The sequence below is a fragment of the Leucoraja erinacea genome, chromosome 19 (assembly GCF_028641065.1).
Source record: "Leucoraja erinacea ecotype New England chromosome 19, Leri_hhj_1, whole genome shotgun sequence".
Classification (NCBI taxonomy): domain Eukaryota; kingdom Metazoa; phylum Chordata; class Chondrichthyes; order Rajiformes; family Rajidae; genus Leucoraja; species Leucoraja erinaceus.
This window is the reverse complement of record NC_073395.1, coordinates 28,698,481-28,711,718: the sequence shown is the minus strand read 5'-3', so window position 1 is coordinate 28,711,718 and position 13,238 is coordinate 28,698,481. Positions and strand designations below refer to the sequence as shown.

The 13,238-nt window shown below is 36.9% G+C and overlaps 1 protein-coding gene across 1 annotated transcript in view; it reads left to right on the top strand.

Moving 5' to 3' along the window:
* The window catches only part of LOC129706565 (zinc finger C3H1 domain-containing protein-like), a 90,472-nt gene extending 77,535 nt beyond the window's left edge, over positions 1-12,937 (top strand). The window contains exons 34-47 of the mRNA XM_055650927.1: positions 1,109-1,295; positions 1,886-2,077; positions 3,938-4,178; positions 4,263-4,365; positions 4,561-4,759; positions 6,159-6,253; positions 7,923-8,033; positions 8,222-8,326; positions 8,456-8,621; positions 10,608-10,708; positions 10,868-10,969; positions 11,372-11,414; positions 11,875-11,937; positions 12,144-12,937. Coding sequence (XP_055506902.1) covers positions 1,109-1,295; positions 1,886-2,077; positions 3,938-4,178; positions 4,263-4,365; positions 4,561-4,759; positions 6,159-6,253; positions 7,923-8,033; positions 8,222-8,326; positions 8,456-8,621; positions 10,608-10,708; positions 10,868-10,969; positions 11,372-11,414; positions 11,875-11,937; positions 12,144-12,275 — 1,840 coding nt within the window. The 3' untranslated portion in view covers positions 12,276-12,937. The remainder of the gene's footprint in view (positions 1-1,108; positions 1,296-1,885; positions 2,078-3,937; positions 4,179-4,262; positions 4,366-4,560; positions 4,760-6,158; positions 6,254-7,922; positions 8,034-8,221; positions 8,327-8,455; positions 8,622-10,607; positions 10,709-10,867; positions 10,970-11,371; positions 11,415-11,874; positions 11,938-12,143) is intronic.
* Positions 12,938-13,238: the final 301 nt, after the last annotated feature.

The window sequence follows — 13,238 nt, the reverse complement described above, 5'->3', positions numbered from 1 at the left end:
GTGAATGTCATTTTTGTTTCCAGGGTCACCTACTTACTGAACACTGTGCTTGACAAAGGCCCATACACCTCCTTGTTGATTTCTTGGTCTGTCCTTGATGCTCATCACTGAGTATTTAACCACAGCCATGTCAAATAATAGTCTTTAGCATTGCTGCTCTTTTCAAATATATGCTAATTTCGTAATTGCTGTGGAATCTTTAGTTTTTTAACTAAAATATTGAACGCCTTAGATCCTTAAGCTTGGTTTTACCTTTAGCAAAGATTCATAACCTCTAAATTGCAGCATAAAGGATTCACAGACCCAAGTGGACCAAGACCTAACAAAATAAACCTTAAATATGAAAAAAAAGGACATATTGGTTACAGCCTTACAATCAAATTTTGGCAAGCAGATTTTCAGGAGTTCAAAGGTGTAGCCAGTCACATGTTACAGATATGACCAAGCACATTACCACCAATGCCTTAATGAGCAAAGCCATTGAGATTTTAGTCTAGAATGAGAACGGCACAATTTCATTTTGAGTTACCAACAATTTAAAGCGGAAGATCAGACTAAAAAACAATCTCAACTCCCACAAAAGAAAATTGTCAGAAATTTTATCTAATATTGCTTATAAATTTAGCTTATATATTTTAAAAATATAAAATCCCTTAATGTTGAATTTTGCACAATGGGAGCTCTTTAGAAACAATGAAGGTCTTACAGTATTACCTATAATCTTGTGATTTGATCTTATGAATCTAAAACAGAATTAAAATCTGTTTAATGCTAACTTCTGTAATTTATGTCTTAATCTTCATTTAAGTGATAGTGTTGTTTTGTCTGTAGGTGGCACTGAGGTACTTTTTAATGAAAACGTCATTGTTATGTTTTGGAGCTGCAGTGTAAAAACACACTTTTATTGGAATATTTTTCTTCCAATACCCAAATTAAATTCTGGATTTCTGTCCCTGAAAAATGCTTTGCCTGTTTTTTTGTTGTTTTTTTTAATACTATTGATCCCAGTCAGCGTGTGTTAATTGAGATTGTATTATTGGACTCTATATAGTTTATATTTGTGACTCGCATTGGGTGGTTTTCCTCATAATTTGATTCCTTTTACCAGGACCCCTGCAGAATGTTTAGATGCGGCATTGAATGCTTTGGCTCGAGCACTTGAAATTAATAGAGCAAATCCTGAAATATGGTGCCATTATCTTAACTTATTTTCAAAGCGTGGTACAAAGGAAGAAGTTCAAGAAATGTGTGAGACAGCAGTCCAGTATGCTTCTACACATGCTGTCTGGTGGACTGTAAGTATCAATTGAAATTTAAAATATTGCAGATATAGTTTCATCAATACAGTAAATAATTTGCTGGGGGGAGGGGGGAGAGGAGCCCAGCTGGGTGTGCAGCACTTTGAGGAAGACAGGGGGGGAAGCGGGGAGGAATTATTAATGTTTGGGGCAATCCTGCATCGGTCCTGTTCCTCAGCAGGTTGCTCTTCTGTCACTATCGTAATTTCATTAGTAACTGGAAAAAGCATTTTTATTAGCCTGGCCTGTTGGGAGCATACGTGCTGTTTGTTTTGGACCCTGGTTTGTTAGACTGAGTCAGTCTTATAGTTCCAGTAAGGCACTTGAGTTATTGGATGAGCTTTGGCTTGCATCTCATTATTTTGGTATTTATAAATGATTCCATAGATGTTAGAAATTCAAGCAAAATTGTCACTGTAGTTAGTTGTTGACCAAAACTTTTAAAACTTAATCTGCTGTGCGCTTGAAAATTACCCCGCCTGTCACTGATGAGGCGTCTAAGGTAACTTGATAACTGTGAAGCACTTAACGGCTGAGGAAAGCTCTTCCTTCAGAGACCTAATTTTTATTGTATTCTCTGCTTGCAGTATTTAACACTCGAGAACTCATTTGAAGGAAAAGACTATGTCTGCAGCCGACTTGTGCAGTTTCTTATGGAAACTATGGAAACGTCAGAAAAATCAGAAATTCTGTCTTTTCAGTTACTTCAATCTCTGCTTTTTTGGGCGCAGTTAAGTCTCCTTACTGGAAGGCAGCAGAATGCACTGGCCATCTTTCAGGTATGTTTTTTAAAATTTGGCATGATAATGCAACTAATGTAATATTTTGAATGTGACAGAAGGTTGAATTTTATTTGTTAAACAAAATTAATGGAACCACTGATTTTATTTTGAACATGGAAAGCAAAAACCAGGAGACCAGCCTAAGATAAACATAGAAAAACAAAGAAAGTAACTCAGCAGGCCAGGCAGCAACCTTTGAACAAGTGTCATTGATATGTCAAGTCCAAGTCCATGATCTGACTTTCAAACTTAATGAACATTCATTGTTTCTCACAAAATGTTACCAACCACGGACTCTTCTCTCAATTTCCATGAAAATTTATTCATCATTAACTTAACTAATCAACTAAAGTATTCAAAAAATACTGTAAAATTTAAACCTGTGTGCAAAAAATAAGTTGGGCGTACATATGCACAGTTTGGAGACTCATGTTGCAGTGCGGAAAATCAGTCGGACCAATGTAATTCTTGGGAGAGGTATTGCATGAAAACATTCACAGGGACGTTTGTGAGACTGGCGGATTTGTTACAAATGAAGACTGGAGAGCCTGGGAGTGTTTTCCCTGATGCAGAAGAGGTTGGGGGCTGACCTTGGGGGCTTCTAGAACCATGAGGGCCGTAGATAGAGATAAAGAAATTCCCAGGATACTGGCGTCTAAAATTAGGATTAAAGTATGAGAGAAAAGATTTAACCGGGACCTTGGGGACAGATTCTTTTCATCCAGACAGTATATGAAATGAACTTCCAGAGAAAATGGTCGACAGACACAATTGTAACATTTAAAAGCAATTTAGACAAGTATGTAAATAGAAAAGGTTAATGGGCCTGTCCTACTTAGGCGACTACAGGAGACTATGCATTCGCGGGTGGTTGCAGGGGAGTCGCCTTCATGGTCGTGAGTAGTTCCCGCATTCTCGGAACTAGTCACGGCTTCATTCCGGTCGCTGCTAATTTAGAGGTGACCAGAATTAAGCCGCCATGGAGAGTAGCGAGTATTCTCGTACCTTAGGTGCAGTGGTAGTGGGTTGCCAGGAGGTTGTAGGTTGTCGGAGGTTGTAGGCTGACCGGAAACGCGGTAAACTCGTAAAGATTTTTCAACATGTGAAAAATTTCCATGAGAGCCCCGAGTACCCATGAACGGCCATTACCCTAGTTCTCCAAGTTCAAATCGGGGGAAACTCGGGGGAACTCTTGAATTACCTCGTACAGTGGGACCAGGGCTTAAGGATTTCATTGTTCTAACTGGGACGTGAGAGAATAAAACGCTCTTGACTCTTGACTTGCGTCGCTAATGTGTGGGATAAAACAAGTGTACGGGTGATCGGTGGTTGGCGTGGACTCGGTGGGCCGAAGGGCCTGATTCCATGCTGTATCTAAATTAAACTAAAAACACTAAAACCAGAGGTAGTCTAAAGAAGGGCCTCGACCCGAAATGTCGCCTAATTTTTTTTTTTTATCCAGGGATGCTGGCTGCTCAATGGAGTTCCCCCACACAATTAAAGCATGGAATAGTCTTCACCCTACCATAGTTACCCAACCAGATGCAACTAAATTTAAGATAGCTCTTTTTTCCCCCAAGAACCCTTTTTTGTTTAAGTCCAAGTCAAGATTCAAGAGTTTTATTGTCATGTGTCCCAGATAGGACAATTAAATTCTTGCTTGTTGCAGCACAACAGAATATGTAAACATAATACAGAATAGGTTCAGTGTGTCTATATATTATACACCATAACACACAAAAAAAAACAGCTGTTTGGTGTCAGAATTTGTGGTAGGATCTCTTTAAATTCTATCGTTCAAATGTAATGTTTGTAAATTGGGAATTTTTATCCATGCTTTTAATGTATATTTTGCAGAATGCCTTGAAAACTTCGGATGGTAACAAAAGTATGGCCGAACATTTAAATGGAAATGAATGCTGCCTGGCTTGGTTAGCGTACATTCACCTCATTGAATTCAACAGTCTTCCTTCCAAATTTTTTGATCCAGCCGTAGCTAATTCTTCTGAACTCGTAACCAAGGAGCCGTTTCTAATTCCTTGGCAAACATCAAAAGATATAAAGACACACCCTGATACGTTGCTTGCATTGTTTGAAGGTGAAGTAGATCGACTTTTGTATCTTTCATTTGTGTCTTAAATTGTCAGTCAAAATTTAATTTTGTTTTTTTTAATCTGTTCAGATGCTGTCCAAGCATGTTCTCGAGACTATTCTGTGGAAGAGAGGATTACAGTCTGCCTCTCGATTTACAGAAATATGATTTCAGCACTGAGACTAATGGGGAGGTATGGCTACTTCATTTCTTAAGTAGCATTGAGGTATAAATGCTAATTATTTCAGCAGCACAAATCTGTGGTATGGTGTAACTTAGGCACAAGTGCCGTTTATGGTCTTGTTTGTGGAATTGTAAACACATTGATCTATTTGGAGTTTGCAGTTTTTAATTATTCAGGTTTTAATATGCTGGATGTGTCTTTCAGGTGGGAAGCTGCTGAGAAACTCTGCAAAACACTGCTACAGTCATGCCCAGCTGCTTACCAACTTTGTGAAGCTCTAGCAGACCTTTATTTGGAGAGAAAACAAATTGATGATGCTGTGAATGCGTGGCTTTGTGCTTTTAGGAGAAGTCCCCATAATGCTCAATTATTCTATTACGCATTCAAATTCTTTATTTCAGTGGTGTGTATATGTAACTTTTTAATTTACATTTTTGAGAAGTTTTGGTCAATACATTCCAAGATTGGATTCCATAAGATGCAATAGAACTTTTACAATTTTTTAACTTGGCTCGGGGAGTTAACATATATTTAATTGCTGTCTTGGTAATCATTTTGTGGCAGGGTTTAACCTTTTGCACACTCTCACATTTAAACATCTCATGTTCAATTAATCATGAAACATTGAGCATTAGAAAATAGAAATAATTGTGAAAAAAACAACTAAGTAAATGTCTAAAAACATTTTGTCAACACCTTTTGTGCTGGTAGTTTTGAGCAATCCACACCATGCAAAGGTTATCTGGAATTTTTGGATAAGCACTGGATTTGTACAGGTCGTTTTGCTGTGACAAGATAGTTGTGTTCGGATGAAACTTCTCCTTGAAGAAAATTGTATTATAAAAATTGTCCATGGGAGAAGGGGTAGGAAGGTGGGTTTTTGGGGCTAGACAATTATGTGATTTTTCCACAGGATTTTCAAATATCTTGCAGTTTAAGTTTATTTTTGTTATCAGAAACTAAAAATACTAAAGGCAGCATGTTACAATTTTTAATTAAAGATTATTGCATCATTGTCAAAGAGCGCTCACGTCGTGACCCTGTTTCCACTAATCTTTCCACCACCATGCACGAGAAGCGCAAGACAGATACCATTGCATGAAGATGCCGAGGAGTGTGTTCAGCACTGGCTGAACAACTTCTAATCTTGTGTGTGGACTCAACAAGAAAAATCATTGTCAAAAGAATTTATCGTTTCTATGGCCACCTGCAGTGAAAATGACAGACTATTTTTAAGAGATGGTGGTGTCTCATTACTGTAGGAAAGTTACACGGAAACACCCTAGACTTTTTTCACCCAAGTTAGCTTTTTTTCTCCTAATGACAATGTCCAAAATAACTTTCAAGTGGTTCTCTTGACCAAAATAGGGTTATAACCAATTCAGCCCGTGTAGTACAAATAGTTTGCCCTAATTCATCAATTGTATCCAATTAGTTTTATGGAAGAGCAGAACTGCCTGTATTGACCCCACGGTGATTAATATGATCTTGTCAGTATTTACCTTACAAAGAATAACTAAACGGGGAAAACTAAAATTAAAATTTAGGGATACACGAAAGATGTACATCAATTGCAGTGTGTCTATTCTTTATATCCCTGTTGACCTGTTCCTGTTTATTTTTTTTAACATCACATTTTCTGAAAAATACTTTTTCTCTAAGTAAGCTAAAGCAATTAAAAAGATAACTGCATGTTGACTGCAACTAGATACATTCTATATTGAATGATAAAGTGTACTTGTATGATATACTAATTCTTTGTCTGAATTAACTTTTGTCATTTTGGAATTTGTTCATTGCAGAAAAACATAGATATCATTCCAGTTTTGTTTCAAGAATTTATCAACTCCTTCTTTGAGGGAGAGGTCCCTGAACATCACCCTGCAGATATTTTGCGGTATGTTTTGAAGCATAATAGAACATCTCATTTATTTTCTGTTTTTTTTTTAATGAATTTCTGTTTAAGCTTTTTAAGAATGGCTTTCACATGTTGCCTATTCAGTAAATCCCTTGCTTAACAGTGAGATTAAATTTACGGTATTTTGCTTTCATATACATGACATGCAAGGCCAAATGCATCAGTAACGCTATCTTTTTTCTGAGATCTATTGATTCATTCCAGCAAACATTTTTTTAATTTTCCTTTGGACATTATCATCAGTCCTAAATACAGAGTTAAAAAACTGAACTTGATGCAGCTAAATAATAATGTGTGCCAGGTAATTGATTTTATTGACTCATTGCATCTAATGTAGAAAAATAAAGAAACTTGCTTTATATAAACACTGGTTAGGCATCGGACTCGGGTTATCATGGGAAGAATGTGAAGCCTATCGAAATGCAGGAAAAAAAAGTACTAAAATGGATTTAGGTATTCTGGATGTCACTTGAAGATAGAATAGAAATTCTGAGCAAATACAGAGCAAAGAGGTTGTTTGGGGATTTGATAGAGGTGGACAAAGTCTGAGGATAAATTGAAGTTGTTTGCACGAGTGGATGGTTTAAGGATTAAGAGGTGTCGTTTTCCAGTTTTAAGGTACCAGTCAGAGGTAACGTGAAGCAAATTTCTTAAAAAAACCTTGTGATCTGGAATGCAATGCATTTAAGTGAATGGTTACAGATTCAGTTGTGGTTTATGGATAGGATTTGCTTAAATACCTGAAGGTTTGGCAGACGCTTGAAGAAACGGCAAGGAAAGGGGACTAATGAATACTTTACAAAGAAGCTGGAAGGCAGGAATTGCAATAAAGATTTTGTAGTTCTAATTTTTTTTTTTAATACTCTCCATTAACTTTTCCCTGATTGTGGACATGGAACATTTCACCAGAGTTCCAATATGTCAACTGAGTGAAGTCATGTTGATGAATCCTTCCTCAGCACATGTTGTTGCAGGCATATCTGAGGAACAGATCAATGTTGCAGGCCCTCCCTTAGGATGTATCAACATGTGTAGCTAGTTTTTAGAATGCTACAGCTTAACATTTTTAAAACAGTTTTCTCATGGGTACCGTGCATGGTTTTTGCCACACTTTTAATAACTAGGCACTATTTTAAATATTTATGTATATGGTTTGAAAACGAGCTGTGTGCATTTAAAGTGAAACTTTTCAGACTTTTTTTGGGAATTGCTAACAAAGTTAAGTTGTCCTTGTAGCCGGGGGAGTTAGACGATGAGTGATAAGGTGGTTGCAGCATTTCAGATATGCAGCATTAGATGCCAGCACCTTGAAACGGTGTCTGTTCAGAGTTGAAAGTGATTATTTTCTCAAATATTTTTGTCTGATTTGTGCCACGATGTGGTGAACTCATTTCACTTTTTTTTTTCTTTTTTGAGCATACTGCAGTATTTATTGCTCCAATGGTTCAGCCACTGAGCGTTACCGAAGCTTATAACTAAGCAAACAACGGGAGGAAGACTTGCTTGGATTAGGCAACAACCTGAAACTTGTTTTGATCAAGTTTTTCACTTTGTGCACTCTTGTTACACTGTTGTTACATGGGTTGTAAAGTTAAAGGAAATGATTCTGAAAATGTAAATTGTTAATGGCTTTTCTTCCTTTCAATAGTCACCTCCTCAATTATCCAATGCCTTATGACTTCAGAGCGCCTTCATGTAAAGAAGTATTGAACGGGGAGCGGCTGAGCACACAAATACCCTATCTATGGCTAATCTTCTGGTAAGAAATCTGCCGCTGTTTTACTCTGAAATAAATCATTCTGCCAAATAATATCAACAGTGTAAACCATTGAAGCTAAGATGTATAAATGCATATAGAATATTAATGAGTAAAATCATTATTGCACAGTCCCATTTGTTATGCTAATCATGTGATTTCCACAATTTTCCTATGTTGTCATGTAACAGCTTATGGCAGTCCATTAATGCAAGCACAAGAGAAGCGGTAGACACATTTGAAGCAGCGCTGAGTACAGTTATGCAGAGTGATGTATTGAAACGGGTCTGGATGGAGTAAGTAAAGTATGCCACTAAGAACATTGCTTCCTAATCAGATAAACACAATCTATCTGTATCTATAACTAATGTCTTCAATTGCTGTTGCTTTCAATATAATGAATGTTTAAATTTTTTTTTCTCCAGTTATCTGTTTTTTACCAATAGCCAACTAGTTGGGACTAACAACAAGATCAGAGACTTCAAACTGTTTACAGACCTTGTTCACAGATGTCTGGTCACTGTCCCGACAAGAATGCCTATCCCATTCAGCTCTGCCAAATATTGGACCAATTACGAATTTCATAATCAGGTAAATCAACATTGCTTATAATGTAAACAAAAATATACAAGAAATCTCTATGTCCCTCATTAATCTATCCATCAGTTGATTTTGTAAACAGTGTAGCATCAAAGCGATGCTGGCCTTACCCAGTCAAATGTATCCCCTTTGTCTTATTCCACTCCCACCCTCATTGCAATTTAAAACTCATGTTTTCTCTTTTTCCCAGCTCTGATGAAGATTGCTTAGTCTGATATTTCTATTTCACTTTTCACAGATGCTACCTGACCTATGTATTTGTAAAATTTTCTGTTAAGTTTATTGTAGCATTGGCCGTTATAGTGAAAACTGCCATCACATTAAGAATTATTATTTACATGTGTGATGGTTAATGATATTTTAATTGGATGAGTCATGCAAACTGGTTTATAGAGTGGGATTAATGTCTCTCTCCTAATAAACTGGGTAATAATAGGTAAATGGTGAGGAACTTTATCCAAAGTCTCCACTGCATTGTTAATCCAAATCTCTTTGAACTTGGTATTTGTTATCGATACAAGCTCAATGTCATTTGCAATGCTTCAAAAATTGGTAGATCCTGACATGCTTGCTATGTAGATCTTTGCATGAAGATTGATTACTTGGATAACTGGTGCTAAAAGAGCAAAGATGTTTGTTAAAATCAACAGGAATAAAATATTAGGTATTCATTATGTCAATACAGTAGTTGACATGGATTTTCTTTTCAAGACTTATTTGGTGTGTGTGTGGGGGGGGTGTCACAGTTTAAAAATACAGGGGTTGCCCATTTGAGAATAAGGTGAAATATCTTGAAGGCTGCGATTTGAGAACTCTTCAAGGATTGTGAAGGTAAACTGAATATTTTTCAGGCAGAGGTAGATGGATAATTGCTAAGCAAAGAGAGAAGATTTACTGCAGATACTCAAGAATGCAGAGCTATTGTTGTCAGGTCAGCATTGATCTTGAATGATGGAACCAGTTTAAAGGCCTGAGCGGCTGCTACAATTTGTCTTGTCTCTTGAATAGAGCTCACATATGCTAGGGATGAATTTACCAATCTTTCAATACATCTTGTTTTTTTCTGCACGTTATTAGTAGCTATAACAGTGTATTCTGCACTCCGTTAACATAGAGCAGAACAGCACCGGAAGCAGTCCTTTGGACCTCCATGTCAAGCACTATGCCAAGTTATGCTAGTCCACTATGCCTGCATATCATCCATAACCCCCCATTCCATGCCTATCCACATGCCTATGTAAAAACCTATTAAATGCCATTATCATATCTGTCTACACCATCACTGCAGCGGTGTGGTCCAGGCACCCACCAATCCATGTTTTATATCTTTAAGCTATACCTTCTCGTGTTTGACATTTCACCCTGGGCAAAGTTTCTGACAGCCTTCCATGTCTCCGCCTCTCAAGATTTTATGTACTTCTATCGGGTCTCCTCTTAGCCTTCAATTCTCCAGAGAAAACAATGCAAGTTTGTCCAATCTCTTGCTATAGCTAATGCCCTTTAATCCAGGCAGCATCCTAGAAAATCTAATAAATCATCTCCAAAGCCTCCTTTCGACCTGTAATGAGGCGACCAGAACGTTGAGTGAGTCATCTTATCATCTGGACAAATGAACCAGATATTGTTATTCGTGCCTTGCAGCTGGGTAATTTAAAACTCCAAATTGGAGTTATCAGTTAATGTAGAATAGAAAATCACTGAATCATCAATTCACAAATGAGGAATTTGATATCGGGTTGCACAGTAATGTGGTTAATTCTTGACTCTCCTCTGAAATTATCCAGCAAGCCATTTTGTCATGAAGTAGATGCCTCACCATCGATTTAAAGGGCAAAATGGTACAGTAAATGTTGGCCTTATGATGTTCATGTGAATGAATAAGAAATTTTATATTAACGGTTTTAGGTGCCTTTTCATGCTAACATTTAGACGGATTTCTTCGGCATCAATGTGAACTGACTTTAAACTATTTTTCAGGTGATTTCCTTTTATCTGAGCTGCCTTCCTCAATCCCAGCATTGCCAAGCCTTGGAGAAATTCCCTTCCATGATGCCAACTAATGTTGAACTGGCATTAAGGTAAATATGTAAAAAGATGAATTGTTCTGATTTTGGAACCAGAAGAAAACCTACGCCCTTTACATTGAAAGGCTTTAATCTTTAGGTGTACAGATTGCTAGGAATTGCTCATATATTTAATTTGGAAATTGGTTTCAACTGCTTGTGTTCTTAATGCAGGATCCTGGAACAGGAGTGGAAGGAGGGTAATATCCAACACCTCAAGTTACAATTGAAAATGTATACACATTCTCTACCAATCTGTTTGCCGATTTGGAAAATGTAATAGCATGTTTTTATTCTTGCTATTTTATTGCTTATTTATAACATTTTATTGGCAACTGCTAACATCTTTTTCTGAATACTGAATTGGAATAGTTGTTTTAAAAACACACCAAGAAGCTTTGCTTACTTTCTCTAAAATTGTCAAATCAATGATTATGTCAGAAGTTAGGCTTTTGGAAAATCAGATTTCAAATTAATATTGTAGTTCTGTAAGGTGAAAACGTGTTTTGCATTTTCACCCGGTATTGGTAAATTTTGCCATGATAAAGTGTAAAGATGTCAATGTACTTCTGCAACAGAAGGATACAGTTGTGGGCTGAATGTGAACATGAGTATACTTTGATGCATTTTATAAACCTTGAAATATAATTAAACTTGTTCTGTTTCTCTCTGCATTAGAGCCATAGTTGTTGAAAGCATGTTAAGGGACCATCAAAATGAGGTACGTCTATGTGTTGTGCATTCTTGGTTCTCTTGTGCAAGAATATAATCTTAAATATATATATATATATTTTTTTTTAAATTCCTTTGGCTTGGCTAATTTTTATTAAAACTATTACCTATACTTTTTGCTGACTTTATTTGCTTATTCTTTTTGATCAACATCTTTTTAAATTTGTTCCGAAGATTTTAATCAAATGCTCCTATTGTTTTGTGTTGCTTTTTATTTATTTTTTGTTTGTTTTTTTGGGGTTTTTTTTGCCCCTGTTCCTCGGTACAGAACTGGGCACACCCTATCAGATTTTGATGTTATCTTATGGCCATTTCCACAGAGAATGTGCTATGTGCATGAATCTTCCATAAATCTAATTGCAGCCAATGTACAGCAGTTCTGTATTCGTGTTTCTCAAATTTCTAGTCCTCACATAAATGCTCCCACTGGCTGTTTGCTGTATTTTCAGGTTCGGCACCTTTACCGACGGGTTCTTCAGAAGCTACCGCTTTGCGCATCACTATGGAAAGATGTAATGTTTCCCACTTATCATTCTTTTAAATGTTCTATTATTGAGATTTTATACAATCGTATAGCTGTTAAAATTGAATTATTAATTAATTTTGTAGTTTGCAAGAGAGATTGTACAGATTTTTGTAAAAGCATCCATTTCCACTGACAAGGTAATATTTAATTGGTGACTTGATCTTACGTAAGTGCTTCCCCTGTCTCTTTCAGCAACTCTTGTTTGAAGCATCAGAAGGAGGTAAAACTGATAATCTCAGAAAACTAGTTGCCAGGTGCCAGGAGATTGGCGTCAGCTTAGATGAGCTCTTAAATTTAAGCCCTTCCCAGAACAGAGGGCAGTGATTACAGAGCATAAAAATCTTGCCACATCCCCCACGTTAAGAGGTGGCTCTTCAAGACCTGGCTCCTCTGTAGCTGATGTCTGCAAATGCAGGTAATAATAAGTGGAGATGCCTTTGTCCACTGACTTTCTACTCTTCGTGGTCAAAAACCATTGGAGTTTGCACACCAGTGACCCAAAGCAAGATCCATGAACTCCTACTTGGCCTCTCGGGGCCCTGTCAGATTCTCGTGACATCACGCCCGTAAGTATGGTACTTCCAAATGATGAATCCTTTTTCTTTCTTAATGTTTGTCTTTAGTCTTGACGCAAACTGATGCATGTAAAATTGGCTACATATAGTGCAGTTTTATGCACTCGGATAGGGCAGATATTTTCTTTTTTATCCCATCCCAAGTTAAACCTTTGTTGAGATTTTTTATTGCAGGTTCAAAAGCAGCAGGTTTCAAAGAAAGTGTTATTGCCATGGTACAGAGTCCAAAGTGACTGTTTACCTGGTGAAGATTCAGGAGGGGTGGCATATTGCCCTTTCTTGTATATTCAGTGTGGTGGACTTGCTGCTGCAGGGACTCTGTTTTATGTATTAACATACTTGAAGACGAGACTACTGCAGTGGAAAAGTTGGAACACTAAAATTTATGCATGCCAGTGCATCAGTAATTGAGGCTGGTCAAAATTTATGTGCAATCTTGGTTTGTGAAGATTTATTTATTTTATGGTTTAAACAAAACTTGAAGAATGACAAGTATTTGACAAATAAACTTTTGTACTAAATAGTTACTTTGTAAGTATTCTTATACAACGTGTTTATATTTGAGTATTTTCAATACATCCTTTATCAAAAAATTGCTTGTTGTCTTTCTTTTAAACTCGAATACGAGAAGCTTTAGCATAGTTGACAAAGTAGTTTTAGTTGCAGTTTGGGATACTAATGGGTTGTTCAAATCCGAAATCGCATAAGAATA